Source organism: Tachypleus tridentatus, chromosome 3 (assembly GCF_004210375.1).
Source record: "Tachypleus tridentatus isolate NWPU-2018 chromosome 3, ASM421037v1, whole genome shotgun sequence".
In the NCBI taxonomy this organism is placed as follows: Eukaryota; Metazoa; Arthropoda; class Merostomata; order Xiphosura; family Limulidae; genus Tachypleus; species Tachypleus tridentatus.
Window position 1 is genome coordinate 2916287 of NC_134827.1, and position 18488 is coordinate 2934774.

The 18488-nt window shown below is 32.2% G+C and overlaps 1 protein-coding gene and 1 pseudogene across 14 annotated transcripts in view; one reads left to right on the forward strand and one right to left on the reverse strand.

The window, feature by feature from the left end:
• Positions 1-601: 601 nt before the first annotated feature.
• On the forward strand, positions 602-2653 carry LOC143246217 (5-hydroxytryptamine receptor pseudogene; annotated as a pseudogene).
• A 4249-nt stretch (positions 2654-6902) lies between these two features.
• Positions 6903-18488, reverse strand: part of LOC143246216 (leucine-rich repeat flightless-interacting protein 2-like) — an 82482-nt gene continuing 70896 nt past the window's right edge. For 12 of the 14 annotated variants that reach the window (XM_076492495.1, XM_076492497.1, XM_076492491.1 and 9 more), the window contains 5 exons: positions 16714-16763; positions 14306-14426; positions 11538-11617; positions 10625-10729; positions 8615-9667 (listed from right to left, as the gene is read on the reverse strand). In XM_076492495.1, the coding sequence (XP_076348610.1) occupies positions 9563-9667; positions 10625-10729; positions 11538-11617; positions 14306-14426; positions 16714-16763 (461 nt within the window). In that variant the 3' untranslated portion in view covers positions 8615-9562. Of the gene's footprint in view, positions 7333-8614; positions 9668-10624; positions 10730-11537; positions 11618-14305; positions 14427-16713; positions 16764-18488 lie in introns of those variants that run through there. The other 2 variants (XM_076492493.1, XM_076492505.1) reach the window with 2 other exon arrangements.

The following is an 18488-nucleotide window of genomic DNA, read 5'->3' on the forward strand; positions in this document are numbered from 1 at the left end:
AATTCTAAACAAACACACAAACCTTCAGAGCTAATTATTACTGATTTACACTAATAGATGGCACAAATGCATAATGATTTATTATTTTTAGATCATTCTATTTACCAATCTCGAAAAACACATATGGAACATTCTTTCAATGCCTGTATAAAGGTGAAAAAAAACCTTAACTCAAGGATTTGTTGTCTTTGTAACTAGCACATTGTTTTCTTATAATGCTTGATTGTTGTGACAACAAGTTGTTCTCTCGTGATTTTTTTATGAAAAGCATTTTTTTTTCATGTTATAGTGTTTTTATTATTTCGGCCTGGCATGGCCGAGCGCGTTAAGGTGTGCGCTTCGTAATCTGAGGGTCGCGGAGTCGCGCCAAACATGCTCGCCTTCCCAGCCGTGGGGGCGTTATAATGTGACGGTCAATCCCACTTTTCGTTGGTAAAAGAGTAGCCCAAGAGTTGGCGGTGGGTGGTGATGACTAGCTGCCTTCCCTCTAGTCTTACACTGCTAAATTAGGGACGGCTAGCACAGATAGCCCTCGAGTAGCTTTGTGCGAAATTCCAAAAACAAACAAAAGTTTTTATTATTACTATAACTACACTGTTGTTACATTATAATGTTTGATTACTATGAAAAATTACTATGCTTGTTAAAATGCTCACTTTCTTGTTACATTATAATACTTGACTGTTACCAAAGGCACATTTTTGTAACATTATAGACCTTGATTTTTATTATAAGCCCACTATCGTCATATTATAATGTTTGCTTGGTAAAATAAACACATTGTGGTCACATTATGAAAAGAACATTCAAACACTTGTATTCCCTTTTCATTTTATCCTGAAGAGTGAAGTATACATCCCTTCAAACAGCTCTTTCAATTAGGCTGTTACCTTTTATACATATATATATGTGTGTAAAATATCTGTTGTATTTCTACTATTTCTAGGTTTACGAACAAGCATGGGTGATCATAGGGAATGGAGTTTTGCCGAACTACAAATGTTTGTAACAGATAACAACCTAGAAGAGACTGAGTACATTCTAAACTTCACAAACTGGACATCAGATGACCTCTGTTGTTGGGATCTAGTTAACTATTCTATAAATAATACTTTAGCAGCGAATTCCAGTAATTATATCGCTTCTGAGATTCCATGGATCGTCTTTGTTTCCATGATCCTCACGGTGTTAATTTTGGCTACTGTTGTTGGCAACATTCTAGTCATCGCAGCCATTTTGATGGAAAAGAACCTTCATACCGTAGGAAATTATCTCGTGCTATCTTTAGCCCTAACCGATCTAACAGTAGCTTGTTTAGTCATGCCTCTAGGTGCCGTGTACGAGGTAAAACAAGAATGGATATTTGGTCTCGTACTGTGCGATGTGTGGACCTCATGTGACGTCTTGTGTTGCACAGCTTCCATACTTCATCTATTAGCCATCGCTGTCGATCGTTACTGGGCTGTAACGAACGTAGATTACGTTCACCAAAGAAGTGTCCGTCATATCGGAATAATGATATTGCTTGTGTGGGGTGTATCGGGTATTGTGTCGCTTGGACCAGTTCTAGGATGGAAAGATCCAAAATACGAGGAACGCGTTGAAATGCACAAAATCTGCTTGGTTAGTCAAGACATAGGCTATCAAGTGTTTGCCACATTCGCATCCTTCTACATTCCTTTAATTTTGGTACTCTTTCTGTACTGGAGAATATACAAAGAAGCTCAGAAGAGAATTCGTCGGAGGAGTGGAACGCTCGGATACCATTCACTCCAAAGACATCATGTTCCACCTCCAATTTATTCTGTGACAGAAATGACAACATTCGTGACTCACTCGTCATGTAATCCAAGCAGTGAGACAACAGTAACATCTAAGAACGGAAATATGGCAGCTTATAATAGTTGTGACAAATATCATACTCGTTCTAAAATAAAAAAGATAAAATGTTCAAGAGATGCAATGGCAGAATCCAATAGGGAAAGTAGAGCAGCAAAAACACTATCAATAATAACTGGTGTTTTTGTTATATGTTGGCTGCCGTTCTTTGTTGTAGTTTTAGTTATGCCTATTTGTAGTAGCTGTAGTCTTCCGACTTATTTGTTCAGTTTGTTTGTATGGCTTGGGTATTCAAATTCAATGTTAAATCCTGTTATCTACACTATATTTAGTCCTGATTTCCGTTATGCCTTCAAACGTATGATGTTTCACTCTAAGAACTGAGTTTTTCTTCACTCGTACATTAAGGTAACTTCGAATTTATCTGTAAAATAATAACGATTTAGCAATTCATTTATGGAACGCACGTCTCGGTAAGAAGTTTTTAATACGTTGAAATGGATAAACTGTGAAGAAAAGTAAAAAAATATAAACAATAAATCACACTTTTAGATCAAAACATTAACACAAAGACATTCGGAAACAAGTTACGATACTTTTATATTACTCTTCAGACCTATGCAGTCTTTTGAGAAATCATTATTCACTATTAGCATATTATAAAAAAAAGGGAACTAATGAAATATGCATCCTTGCTTTTCACCATAACATAAACTTCTAGACCATTATCACTACTATTATAAATAATGTTAACGCCAGTTTAAGACAGAAAACACTTTTCACAAAAGACAATAACCTGCGGACAATCGTAGCGCGCATTCAGTGGCTGCATGCTGTAAAAAATAGATTTTTTTAGCAATTGGATATAATAAAGAAATATACAGGCATCATCGACCAGAACTAAGGAAACAAACGATAGCGAATGAGGAAAGTTGAGGTCCAGTGTACACCTAATTCTCTCAGTTCTCTTGACCAAACAACAACCAGAGAGAAACGTGGCGTAATGTGCATGTGTGTGTATGCCTATAACTATTTTACAGAAATTACCATTCGAGATCTCTTTCCGAGCTTCAATGAGGTTTGTTTGTTTGTTTTGGAATTTCGCACAAAACTACTCGAGGGCTATCTGTGCTAGCCGCCCCTGATTTTGCAGTGTAAGACGAGAGGGAAGGCAGCTAGTCATCACCACCCACCGCCAACTCTTGGGCTACTCTTTTACCAACGAATAGTGGGATTGACCGTTACATTATAACGCCCCCACGGCTGGGAGGGCGAGCATGTTTGGCGCGACTCGGGCGCGAACCCGCGACCCTCAGATTACGAAGCGCACGCGCTAGGCCATGCCAGGCCTTCGATGAGGACATTGCCCCTATTGCAAAAGCAATATGAAAATAGGACTTTTTGTGCCCCCATGTGACACAGCGGTGTGTCTGCGATCTTACAACTCTAGAAACCAGGTTATTATGTAGCTTTTGTTTAATTACAAACAAACAATTATGTTGGAATATTAAGTGTAATTTCAAAAAAAAAATTATGAATACAACATTTTAGAAGTTTTATGTTCGAGCAAAATGCCTTCATTATATTAAATTAGCACTTTTCGTGTTTGAAATTGAAAATTTCCAAACAGGTTAAAACAATTTGAATGCATGGTTAATTACTTTCACAAATGCCGAGTTACAAACGCTCAAAATAAGAGCTCAGATACAATAAAATTGTTTATTATAGCTTTCACACGGTGAAACTTAAAGACAGAGGTTCAGGAAGCTCTCAGTTTTCAAATAATGTATTTTTGATTAAAAAAGTAATTTTCATAAAAATAGTAGGTATACATTTTTGTAAAATGTTTTACACTTTAGAAGGTGATTTGGATGTTTTAAAATGATGTAAGTTGTATATAAAGTTAAAAAGTGGTGAAATTGTCACACGGATAATGTTTGCAAATTATATTTATTTAACTATTTTGAAACTGACTACAAAAACATAACAAAAGTTAAAATGATAAGTTTGGTGTATTATGAAACTACACTGAATATCTTAAAACATGCAAAAATTAATGGACTATATAGAACGAATTACAAAGTTGTAGTACTTTTACACTCACTTTTTGAAAGCAAAGACTAAATCATGATAACAACTCCAAAGATATGATACGGTACAATACTATTATTTCTAAACGATAAATGTAATTAACATTAAAACTGAATGTACAGAGGTGTCAAAATTAATAAAAAAAAAGGATCCGAAACTTTATTACATATATATACTTATAGCCTCTCTCACCCGGAATGGTCAAGTGGTTAGGGCGCTCGACTCGTAATCTGAAAGTGACAGATTCGAATCCCTGTGACATCAAACATGCTCGCCATTTCAGCCGTGGAAGCGTTATGACGTGAGAGTCAATTCCACTATTTGTTGGTTAAAAGTAGCCCAAGAGTTGACGGTGGGTGGTAATGATTAGCTGCCTTTCCTCTAGTCTTTTACTGTGAAATTAGGGACAGATAGCGCAGATAGTCCTGAAGTAGTTTTGCGCAAAATCCAAAATTAACTAAACATACAAATTATTAACTGTATGGTTCAAAGTTTTGTAAATATCATGCTAGTCATCATTCTTTGATCATTGTAGACAATCCCTTATGGTACGGTAGCTGTGGCAAGCGGATAACAATCATTGTTATGGTTAACAGCCTAAACACTCACCTTAGTTTTATAAGTAGTTAGTTACTCTATTTTAATTGCCAGTATCTAGTAACTAGAAAATTTAAACTAGTTAATAATAAGATCTAAGTAATGGTGTAGGCTAATAACAATGAACCCATAATTAAATATAAGTGATAGTACAGGGTAATAACAATGAACCCCTACATTAAGTCTGTTTAATTTGACCGTGTTTTTTTCACAACTCTACTTGACCACTTTATTTCGATCTGATGCACCTAATATTATAGGGCTAAAAGGCTTTCCGCGGTCATACTATCCTGGATTCGACGTGACATAGATTATAAACGATGCATAAAGGTCTCTTATTTTATATTATAGCACACTCTTCGAGCATTATGGTCTAAGCCAATATTTTCTCTGCAGATGTGACTAGAGCATTACTGAGAAAAATAGGACTTTAAATTTCATACTATAGATGTTTGAATAAAGTCAATGACATGTTATTGAACAAATAAAAAATGAAATAATTTTACGCCGTCACCTCAGAAGAGAACCTTTGTGTTACGTGTAAACATAGCATTGTGGAGTAGAAGAGATCGACAATGTTCGAGCACAGGCTGGAAGTTATTCACTCTTTCAAATACATCATTCCCCATCCCTAGCAAAAGAGCATTACCCACACCATTACACCACCTCATTTAGTTTGCACTACTGAAATAATACAAGAAATGTAATGCAAATGTTGTTATTGTTGTTTTTGCCTTCTGTATTAATAAGAGTTAAACACCACTTAGTGAGCCTCATTGTATAGTTTCAATCATTTACCGTGAGTGGTTTGTGCTCTAATCACCACTTAAACAGTATATTTTATCTTTCCTATAATACGAACAACTTTTGAGTTTTTTTTACAGTTTGAGATAGCCAAACCTTGACCACTGTTGATAAACTTGATAAATTGTTACACACTTTGACCTCTACTATGTCTCACAAGTCTGTCTAATTCTATTTTCCATTTATATAAAATTAGCAGTCGACAACTACCGAGTGGCAGGCGCATTTCCTTTTGACTAGTGGAGTCTGGTAATAGATGTGTTTAAACAAAAAATCAAAAAAAGATATTTAACAATGACACTCATGCCACACGGGCATCTACTATCAAGGCTTTTCTTAAGGTTGAGAACATCCTCGCAGAGATCCCTGTTTATAACCATTGTATTGCATACTATAATGCGACTCAAGGCTGCGGGCATTCTAACCATTATCTTACACACTAATTATGATACGACTGAAGATTGCATACATTCTATCTATTAACTGTTATCTTACAGGCTAACCATAATATGACTACAACTCTGCATTTTAGGGCTGCCACGTTACGAGATCAGTTTATATTTGCATACGCAGGAACGTTAATAAAGCTGCCAGTCAGTATTCTATTAAATTTAATACATATTGCTACAAGATTACAATGACAAGTTTTAAATCAAAATTTTATGACTTTTCAGTGTTTAGTTTATTTTTATTAAATAATGTACTGTCATATTGTAGTAACGCTACTGTGGCTTTTAGAAAATAAATACAAATATTTTGCAAGTGAAAATGCAAACAGTGGCTTTGGTTATAAAAACTAATTAATTCTTGTTATTTGTTGTAGCATATAACTGAGGTTAATAAAATAACGTTTAAAACATATCTTCAAATATTACCTTTTGGCCATGTTCACAGAATACAAATAATCCAACCATGAATAATGCATATGCATTGTATCATCTCGTGATGAACATATTAAATTTTGTCTGACGTTGAGAAATGTTTATAAATTTCAGGTAGCTATTTTAAAATGGATGATGTATCAAGTGTTTGATCTAAAATGAAGAGAAATCAACACCTAAACACACAATAAAACTGGTATTTCAACAACTACATGTAAATTCTCTGGTGACTCGGCTGTATTTCTGAATATTTATAACGCTACAAATAAGGTTTCAATATCTGTGGTGTGTAGAAAACAGATATACTTTTGTTAAATTCCGTGCTTAATACATTATAAACAAACCAAAAAACTAATTTTAGAGGATACTATAAAGCGTTACACAATAAATAAAAGTCTGATACAATGCGTACTTTTATTATCTAGAATGAGTTGCAAAGTGAACGAAAAAAAAAATCTTTATTCATTTGGAAAATCCAAGATCTAAATATTTTCGATTTTTTTTACACCCACACTTGTCGTCATCTACTGGTCTTTGCAGCAGCTATTCAAGGTTTTCAGTACATCGAATTTCAAACGTCGTAGAATATTTAATCTCAAATTTTTATCGTCTCCAAAGTGTACATAAGACGTAGTATGAACAAAGAAAAGCACATACGTTATATTTTCTTTAGGCTCATTTAATAGGTTGTTTTTCTTTTTTTTTGCATTTCTCGATGAATTTACCGTTTCAACGAGAGTGGTATAGATAAAAACTCTTAATTAATTATTTTATACAAAAGCTATTATTACTGTTTCGTCATGTGCATATAATTATAAAAACCAATCTGACAAGATAGAAAATTCTACTTCGCATGCAAGGAAAACATTTATAAGAGTCAACCACATTATCTTTTATGGAAACAACAACATACATTTCAGACGAAGATAAAAACGTATCAACATAAACTTATCAAAACGGCCCGGCATGGCCAGGTGGGTTAAGGCGGTCGACTCGTAATATGAAGGTCGCGCATTCGAATCCCGGTTGCATCAAAAATGCTCGCCCTTTCACCCGAGACATACGTTTCCTACATGAGCCACTGTTAAAGTCTGACATGACTTTGCTTGAGTGTTCTGGACTGAAAACAAGAATAATAAGCTGCATAATTTACCTTTGAATTGTTTCCAAACTATGTACAACCTACTGACATCGAAGGTTATACTTAAAGTACAAATATGGCTTTCAAAAAACAACACAAGAGAAAAGGATAAAATCTTAAATATCTTTGTCCCACCAAAGAGATCATTACTGTAAGAATATAGATAAGATTAGAAAGCAATGACAAAAATACAAAACAAGCTTTTGCCAAAGGATGAAACTGAAACTACATCAAATATATCAGAATAAGCCAGGAAATGTCAAGAGATAGCTTTAAGAAAAACTATGAGAAAATTAGGAATAAAGTCCAGTTACTCTCGAGACTTAGAACCAAAAACCACTAACAGACAATTGAGAAAAATTAAATAAAAAATTAGGATGGAGAAATTGAAGCACCATTGACAAACTTGAACTGAATTCTATCAGTATCTAATTCTTTCTAAATACCCAACAACTTAAAAATTTCAAAAATCAGCAGTTTTGAAACTATTCTTTTGGCCCACCCCATATCAGTCGGATAGCTATAATGTCTCCCATAAGTAAAGTATGACTATTGGAGCTTCCTGTTTCACTACCCACATCAAACAACTCCCTTATACAATGCCGTACATTTCATTATGGCCATGTAATTTGATTACGTACATATATCTGTATTGGGTTGCTGAAATAAAATTTACAACAGAGAAGTTCAACTATAAAAGTTGACACATGGGTGTTTATTTACTGTAGACAGGTCTACAGTCAAAATTATTATTTTATATTTTAAAATATATACAGATACTATAACAGGAAAGAAAGACTAAATTTCACCAAACAATCAAACAGTGCTTTTACATAATAAAAAATCTGGCATTATTTATCTCCAAAATCAGTGATGACGAGAAACCCACTTGTTGAGAAATTTATATGCAAAAACGGCTCGTTTGGGCTGAGAAAACACTTTACATCGTCAGGTTCACAAACCTTTGAACCTGACGATGACCGAAGAAGGTCGAAACGTTGTTCGCTCTTCTATGTAAAGTGTTTTCTCAGCCCAAACGAGCCGTTTTTGCATATAAATTATCTCCAAAATATTAATTTGTAGTTTAACCACAGGTTTAATTAAAGGCAAATTTCAATATAATATTTACTGCTGTGTCTATATAAACCCACATTTGTAAAATAACAAACTAGAACAAGTAGTTGTGTAATTAAATCCATCTATGCATCAGGTGTATTTATGTCAATACATGCTCACTTTGAGTATTGAAAAAACACTGTCCTTTATAAGCTTTAAAAATGTTTAATTTATGCATGAGCTTTTAAACAAACAGGTCTACAGTTCCATGATTACATTTTTTTTTCTATTGGGTTGAGGAATAATTCGTGAGCGTTTTTTCAAGTTAAAAAAATATATTCATAAATGAAACGCTTTCGCAAAATATCTCATGTCATTTGGTAGATAATTTTTTGCTCTAATAGATGGTGTGTTTGATTTTCATGTCTTTAATTTTTGCTTTCATTTTCAGCTCATTAAATGTAATGTCAAGTGGACAAAATCGAGCATTTTCGACATTATCTGCTTTTCGTATTTAATTTCTTGCAATTTTGTTTAAAACAATGCATACTATATACCTAGGTATTACATGAAATAAAGTATCATAATAAATGTTTTGGGTGTAATGTGTTCATGCATTGAAGTATTGTATAGTCTTGCATGTAATGCTTGAATGAAATTATTTAAAAACGCTCACGAATTATTCCTCAACCTAATAAATATACTCAATAGAAAATGCTGGATTTAATTAAGGTTTCTTAAATATAATTCAGAAGAACTTTATTTTTGCATTTCATAGAAACACAAATACACATATACATTTATACAATTAATTGCCCTTGATTTGATACGAGTACACAGCTTTCTTTCCCTTCACGTTTCAATTTTAAGATGCATTCCCACAATGAAAGCTTTGATCATTTTGAGTTTACTGTCATGAACAAAAAAAATTAAGATTTATATATATGTTGCAGAACATAACCTACACATACTTCCAAGATTACAAAACTGACAGAAAGAGGGTTGTCATGTCAGACAAATATAGTTATCAAGTAAATTTTCACCAGGTCAAAAGCAAACAAACAAAAACCAGTAATTTTTATTTAATCTATACATTCGTTTTTGAACTCATTTACAAACAACTATCACTTCAATTTTTAAACATTATAAAGGTTTATTTAACAAGGGCATTTCTTGCAGACTTTAGTTTATCTATTCTCTTCTGAATATGAGCATTTGCAGTTTCAAGTTCTTCAATTTTGGCCTGAGCTTCTCGAACCTACGTGAATAACATAAAATACGCTTATACGTGTGTAGCTCAGTTACTACTTCATGGGTGTATACTGAAATAACACATCTGTTTAAAAAACACAGTATGAATTATTATACTGTTACAATTCGTACATCACTAATATTGTTCCTCTTGCTACAAGTTTTATTTCAGTCATTATAAAATATGAGAATGACTGAATGACATAAGGTTTTAGTGTCATACATTAAAAATTTTATTAAGCTCATCTTTGTTTATGTTATACCAATTATAAAACCTTGGCTAATAATCCATATTTTAATTGTTAAAAGTTTTAAATTCTTAATTTTACCAAGCAATATTAAAAAAACATCATGAAATTTTCCATTTTGTGACACACATGGCATTTTCTATAGGTATCTTGTTTTCTCTATTTTAAACACCACTCTTTGGACGAGTATGAAATTAAATGCAAATTACTCACTACAAAAATGGTCATTATTCTAATAAAACATATTTTTGATACTTTTCAATTCTGTTTCATGAAAGAGTTGTTGAATAGAAAATCAAACCCATTCTGCCACACCCGAGACACATTCTCTCTTTCAGAATTTAACAGTTTTCTCTTATGTTTAATTACATATTACCTATAACCAATATAGGAAGTCAATGTTTTCATCTATCAAATGACATATTGTATAAAATTATATTCTGAACGATTAAATGTCAATTTCACTCAGAGTATCAACTTATAATGGTGCAAATATGATTTTGTGGTGTTAATACTTTACTTTTTCATACTCTACTAGAGTTTCATAAGTTAAGAAAATATTTTCTTTTGCACATAAAGTTTGGGGTGGTTCACCTTATCTCAGTAGTGAAAGGGTTAAGACAGAGCAAAGATCAAATCTATAATATCATACTTCATAATATCAAGTAATTAGTATATAATCTTTAAACATTTCTAAAATAATCCAAAGTTCTCACCTCCCTTTGCAATTTTCTTTTTTCGGCTTTCAGTTCATCCTCTACTTTCTCAGCATTTTCTGCAGCTGTTTTATACCTTATTACTTGGCTTTCCAGTCGAGAAACCTATCAGAATGTTAACCATAATGTTTGAAAATGGTAAGAATAATCCATAAAATACCCCTCAAGACTTCATACCCTAACTTTTAATACACTGTATGCTTTGGCTGTTTTTTCTTTAGACGGTGGTTATTTGGAAGAAGAAAACTTATGTCAAACAAAAACATATACACAATATGGAAAAAACAACCATGTAAGCAAAAATTATAATTTCTTCAATATATGAAAACAATAAAGTATTTTTACTAAATACATAAGAACATAAAAATAACAGATAAAAACTTCATCAAAATCTTCTGTGCACTTTTAAGAAATCAAATATAGCACTTAATCTTAACTAAACAATGAATTTGCAAAACTAACACAAATATGATTTGTAATACATTAGCATTTGTTTTTTTTTCCCAATTTGATATGTTTATAATTGAAACAAAATTGTGGTGTAACTTCATTAAATAAACTATAATGATATTATTTATATGTATATTTACTAAGTATTGAAATATATATATATTTTTTTGATACATTAGATGCTTGAACATAAATATAACCATTTACAGACTTTACATGTAATCTAAATCCCACAGCATATTTACTATGCTAAATAACATACTTGTATGTACATAACAGTTTATGAAATATAAGAAACATCTAAGTGACTACATCTTTTATTTGAATAAAAGTCAGATTACTTCCAATTTTAGAAAAGATTCAAAAGTTTTCACTAAATTACAAAAGTTGTGTTGTAAAAATTAAACTAAAAATAAAATAATCTCAGCATTATTTCCTTTATAACCAAGAGTTAGATACTTACACTGCTTTGTAATGCTGAACTTTCTTGCTCTGCTTTTTTCAGCTTAAACTTATAGTCACTGACTTGTTTATTTGCTTCTCCTGTTTGGAGAACAAAAATCATTTAAAAAATACCCAGCTATATTTGTGTCAATGATAAGATATCACAAAATATTTACCAATAATAAGAACATACTTTGAACGTTCTTGTAGATAGATACACATATCAATGTTGTTTATTTTATTATTACGTCAAATCAGAATATTATTTCATGAAATGAAATAATTCTGTAGTAATCATTTTTATTATACCTATGAAATTTACATAAAACAATAAGATATAAAAATGTACACAAACACATTTTAAACAAAGTATAATATGGACCTACTTGTTCTCTATAAACGTGAACACAATGACAAATGAATTTCCAAGCTTCCTGAAAAAGATCATACCTTCATTTTGAAAAGGAACACTGCCCAGAGTTAACTGTAAAGATGAAGTTATAGGTGGGTCACTAAGGCTAAATGATAGATTAGTATGTAAAGATGAGCAGATTTGGCTGGTTGGACTTGAGAGATCAGTTCAATGGAAGAAAGAAACTTTCAGGAATGGATGGTTTACATTTAACAGAGTAGGGGTTGGCTTGTTTGCTAAGGCTATTAACTCAGCTGTAAGGAAAGTTTTAAACTAGGACTAAAGAGAGGTAGGGGCAAAATAAAACAACTAAATGCAAAAAGAATACGAGGGAGAGAAAAGTTTAGCGTAAGAAATAAATACAGAAGTATCATAAAAATAGGCTTAATTGTTAATATTGTAATGCTAGAAGTATAAGAAATAAAATAGTTGACTTTACAGCACATTAGTAGCAATGGAGGATTTTGATACAATGGGAATAACTGAAACATGGTTAAACATCAATGATTTTGGTGACAGAAGTTTCTTTAAAATACTTGGTTACAGGAGAGAGTAGTGGCTTTATATGTAAAATGTGAATTACATCCTGATGAAGTTGAGAATATCAAAGGCAACAGAAAAAAGATTGAATCCATTTGGGTTTCTTTTAGTGGATATAAAAGAAAAAAAGCTTTTAGTGAGAAATGTTTATAGACCACCAGATGATACTGTTAAAATTAGTGAGAAGCTTTACAATGAGATTAATATTTCACCTGTTAATTAATTCATAATTATGAGTGATTTTCACTTCAGGCATATAGATTTGAAAATGCTAGAGCACTTGAGAAATGATTATACAAGTGATCGAAATGTCATACCTGTAATAAAATAATATTTTCAAAAGTATTCTCTAAAAGTAAAATTACTCAAAAAATTTGTGGGAAGGACAAAAAGACTAGAGGATAGTTTTATATGATTGGATACCTTAATGAGAGTGAACATGTATTGCAACTATGCAAGTTGTGTAATGTTAACCAGGTACCACTGGAAGGTCAATATAATAAAAATTAATAAAAATATAATGTAATGAGTCTTAAACCACTTAGACTAAACACTTGTATTTCCATATTATAATATGTTGTCATTCTAGCATGAAAAAAGCATAATTTATTACTTATTTCCTAATTTGTTTACAATATTTACAAGATTGGTCAAGTGACAGAACCCATATAGTTAGAGTATAAAAAATGATAAAATATGGTCTTACTCACAAAATTATTTGAAATGTATTTAGAAGATTTTAGTAATTACAGAAACAATATTTGAAATTTTTGGTATGAAGAATAATTTGTTTTTTTTAATCATAACATGAAATCACTTTGCACTCAAGACTAGTAATGAAACACTATTTTTACAAACACATCTTTAGTAAAATATTTCATTAAAAAATCTGTTTGTTTGTAAACAAAATACTTGTAATCTTTACTAAAAGTCCACCAGGTTTTGTAAGATACAAATGCTGTATCAAAATTTATAGTGCAAATACTTAAAGTCTGTAAATATGTAGACAAACTTGTGTATCTTATACAGAGCCTGTTGTGAAAATGTTAGAAAGTAAGAAAAAAAAAGTTAATTTAATTTTATTTCCTTAACATTAGATTTTATTCCTGATTACTCAAACAAATGTAACATGCTCACTCACAAAGTAAATACTAGTTATTTAAATTATGTAACAAAAAAAAAAGGTTATGTGAGAGAAATTTCTCAAACTAAATTAACTTTATACATGGGCCCTCTACATAGCCTTGGGCCCAACGTTACATTGCAGTCATCTGGTGCTATATCACCCGAGCATTTAAAATCAAGAAAGAATAACATAAATTACAAAGCAGGAAGAACAGTAAATACAAAATACTTTATCTCAACATAACCACAGTCATTGTTTTACATCATTCTGTGATTAACAAACTTAGATATGACTGATGAAGACTGAACCAATGACAGTCATAAAAAAAATTCTTGAAGAATACTTAGTTTGTGTCTACTAAATACATAATGTGTCCTAGATGTCACAACATGTTGAAAAACTGTTCTTACTTTGAAAACTAAGATCAAAAGGAATGGATCTGAGCGGAACTAATCTTGTATTGAGAAGAGTTTTTATTAATATCACAACAATATTTAGGAAGTATCTTTACATTTTTTTTAAGAAAGAGATCAAAGAGATTATGCAAAGTTCTATATGTACAATTAGCTTATTAGATTTTCCTTTCTTTAAAGTTAGAAACAAAATATGGAAATTTCTGTATGAGTGACTCACAATTTTAAGATAGTTCATCAAATGCATGTGACTAACTGGTACATATTTAAATTAAGGACAGCATTAATTTACTAACTTTGAACTTCTAGAAGTTTCATTTCAGGGCCATTGGACTGGGGACCATGTACTAGTGTTAACTGTTCCATTTTGGCAGTCTTCTGTTTTTCTTCTTCCAACTCAAATTTTAACCTATAAATCTGAAGAAAAATACAAGACCCTTTAATCTTAGGTACTAATTATTAAGTTTTTTAGACAAGAAGTAACTTGTCTAAAAAGCTTTAAAGATAAACAGCTAAGGAAAAAACCAACGAAAACAGCTGGCAAATAGCAAACACAATTTCATATTCTATAGATACCCATGTTCTTTCATTTTCAGATGGCTAAAATATATACACTAGAAATGAACAAATCTGCAAGTTACATCTACAATTGCAAATCTATAACATGATGTCGAAAGAAAAATGACTCAAAGTCATAACACAGAGAAGACACTGAAAACATAGCATGAAAGTGATTTATACATTGATTTCATATAAGGTGTACTCGTACACTAAAATCTGGAACAACTATTTTGAGGTCTTTCTAAGCCATAATAATAAAAGCAAAAGAAATTCTCCTCCTAAGATTAAAGTGTAAATGTGGCTCAAAAGATGGTCTAAATAAAAATATCTTAAAAAAATTAAATGTCTTCTCACCAGAGTCTGGAGAATCTCACGTGCATACAATAAGGACAAAAAAATTGGGAAACTGTATTCACAGTAAGAAACTTGACAAGTTTGTTGAAATAGGTAATTAGTAGAACAATTTGAGATATATAGGCTCTTAAGTAACTACCACTGTGTTTTAAAACATCATGTATAGATTTTGATATGTATCTGGATCATACATTTTTAACACCTGCAAAATGTTTACTTAATAAAATTCATTAAATTCCTTGCATGAGAATTTGTATTATAAACTACAAAGAATAAGTAACAAACAATAAAGCACGCCCAGCAGCAATATCGATTAACCAGAAAATAAGTTGAACTGATGCCTTTCACAAACATTTTCATTTAATTTTAAGTGCTTGAATTATCATGCTTAAAGATTTTGCCTAAGTGAAAAAATTCATAAATTGAAATATGCACAGGCTCAATCCATTGGACTGCTCTGTATAGAGAAGGAATTCTCTTTGTGTAGCTATGTAAAAATGTAGCAAGCTTTTAGTAAATAACACACGTTTGTTGTACACAAAAAAATTAAGTTTGTTACAAAAGTATCTGCATTTCAGTTATGCCTGCAGTACACTCTGAATGGTTAGAATGTGTGGTAATGTTCATGTAAAAAATAAAAGTACTTATATCCACTGTACAGGTTGCACATTGTATTAACTTTTGTAAACCACTCACTCACCCATGCAACCCATTACATTTGGTTGTTTTTACAAAAATCAGTGGAAGGTTACCTACATAATTATATTTCTACTTCATTTTTTATACAACAAGCTCTTTAATAAGACTGATTTTGTCATTAATTATAGAGAGAAAACTTGCAGATGGTTTTGATGAAAGAAAATTGTAAAACAAAACATTTTCAAAAAGGGAAGAAAATGTAGGAATGGCTAATATTAATACTTCAAAAACAATGTAAACAAGATACAAGAGAAGGCATCTGCTATTATTCAGGGATGATACAAATACCATCTGAACTACCTTACTTGCATCCTGTACTTAAAGTTTAAAAAATTACAAACATTTGTAAAACAGCTAACTTCAAGGGGTAATGATACCATCACTTAAACAAGAGTTTTTTTGTTCTTTCTTTTAATGTCACTACTAGTTCACATTATTTAAAAGCAGACACTGCTTTGAGCTGTCTTGGTTTTGACTAAATACATTATAAAAACAAAGCAGCTAAAGTAACAAAAAATTAAAATACTTTGCTATAATGTTTACAAACATTGCCAGAACTTGTGACTCAGTCATTATACATATATTGTTATAAAAGGAAACACTTTATATTACTGTAAAATTCTAATAACCTACTGGGAGGATATTTAAAATACCATTTCAACGAACAATCCAGGCCATCCCTACTTATGCAATTCTACCACCTGTCTGATAGTTTTCTTGATCTGTTATACACTTTTAAACCATTCATGCAACAAAACAACAAGATATTGAAGGGTTAAGATGCTATAAAGTTGAAACAGAGCTCAAGACCCAGTTCACCTAATCAAAGGTCAAAAACAGAAATGCCCCAGAAAACAAATAATTAAAAACTTAATCTCAAATCTGGACACTGTTCTTTCTGGTCAATTTACATCCATACTGAAATATTACACAACCAAGAGCATTGTTAAGGGCTAAATTAATCACTTGCTTAGAATAACTAACTCTGGAATTAAAGAAATGGAAAACTAATACAATTTTAAAAAATAAAATTTGATTAAAAAATAAGTTTAAAAATGGGCAGAGTCATTCACACAACTGTAAAACTTACTTCATTTAAAAGCTCTTGTTTCTCCTCTGCAAATTTCTTTAACCGTACATCTGTAAGAACAAATAAACCTTATTTTCACACAACTGTTACAATCATGTGAAAAAGTTAGGACACCCTATGAAAGCCTGTGTATTTTTGTAACATTTTTGGATATATAGATATTTAATCTCAATTTTAACAATACTGACAGATTATAGGAATATAACTAAACAATTAAAACTGAAGAAAAGACTTTTCAAGATCTTCTGTAAATGCAATTCTACAAAAATGCATATTTTAACTGAGGAAAAAATTAGAACACCCCCACATTTGTTCCCACTTAAAATGGCTCAACTCACACACAGGTGTATCACACCAGATGCACATGATTAGAAGATCGTTACTCAGCATTTTGAATTAGGCTTGCCATATTTAAACCTCAGACACTTAGTTTGGTGTGCTCCTGACTGTTGAAGTGAGAGTGTGAGCACCATGGTGAGAGCAAAAGAGTTGTCTGAGGCCTTCAGAAAGAAAATTGTAGCACCTTATGAGTTTGGTAAGGGATTTAAAAAGATCCCAAAAGATTTTGAAATCAGTCATTCCACTGTCCAAAAAATAGTCAACAAGTGGAGGGCTTTCAAAACAACTGCCAACATGACCAGGTCTGGTCATCCAAGCAAGTTCACCCCGAGAGCAGACTGCAAGATGCTAAAAAAGGTCTTCAAACACCCTAACATGTCATCACGAGACCTACAGCAGGCTCTGGCTACTGCTGATGTGAAAGTGCATGCCTCTACAAACAGAAAGAGACTGCACAAGTTTAACTTGCATGGGAGGTGTGCTAGGAGGAAACCTTTGCTCTCTATGAGAAACATCAAGGCCAGACTGAAGTTTGCCAGAGAGAATGTAGACAAGACCAGGACTTCTGGAATAATGTTCTTTGGATAGATGAGTCCAAATTTGAATTATTTGGACACCAGAACAGAGGACATGTTTGGCATAAACCAAATACAGCATTCCAGGAAAAGAACCTCATACCAACTGTGAAGCATGGAGGTGGAAGTGTCATGGTTTGGGGCTGCTTTGCTGCAGCAGAACCTGGACAGCTCACAATCATAGAATCCACCATGAATTCTACTGTGTATCAGAGGGTTCTTGAGGATCATATGAGACCATCTGTAAGAAAATTAAAGCTGAAGAGGAACTGGACCCTGCAACACGACAATGACCCAAAACATACCAGTAAATCCACCAAGGACTGGCTGAAAACTAAGAAATGGAGAGTCCTGGAATGGCCAAGTCAAAGCCCAGATCTTAATCCAATTGAAATGCTGTGGGGTGACTTGAAACAGGTTGTACATGCAAGAAACCCCTCAAACATCTCACAGCTGAAAAAATTCTGCATTGAGTAGTGGAGCAAACTTTCTTCAGACCGATGTCAGACACTGGTAGATGGCTACAAGAAGTGGCTTACTGCAGTTATTTCAGCCAAAGGGGGTAACACCAGTTATTAGGGGGTAGGGTATCCTAACTTTTTCCTCAGTTAGAATATGCATTTTTGTAAAATTACATTTACAGAATATCTTGAAAAGTATTTTCTTCAGTTTTAATTGTTTAGTTATATTCCTATAATCTCTCAGTATTGTTGAAATTGAGATTAAATATCTATATATCCAAAAATGTTACAAAAATACACAGGCTTTCATAGGGTGTCCTAACTTTTCCACATGACTGTATACTTGAACTACTTACTGTGAAAGCTTAAGTAAAGTAAACATTTTACTCATCAACACTTA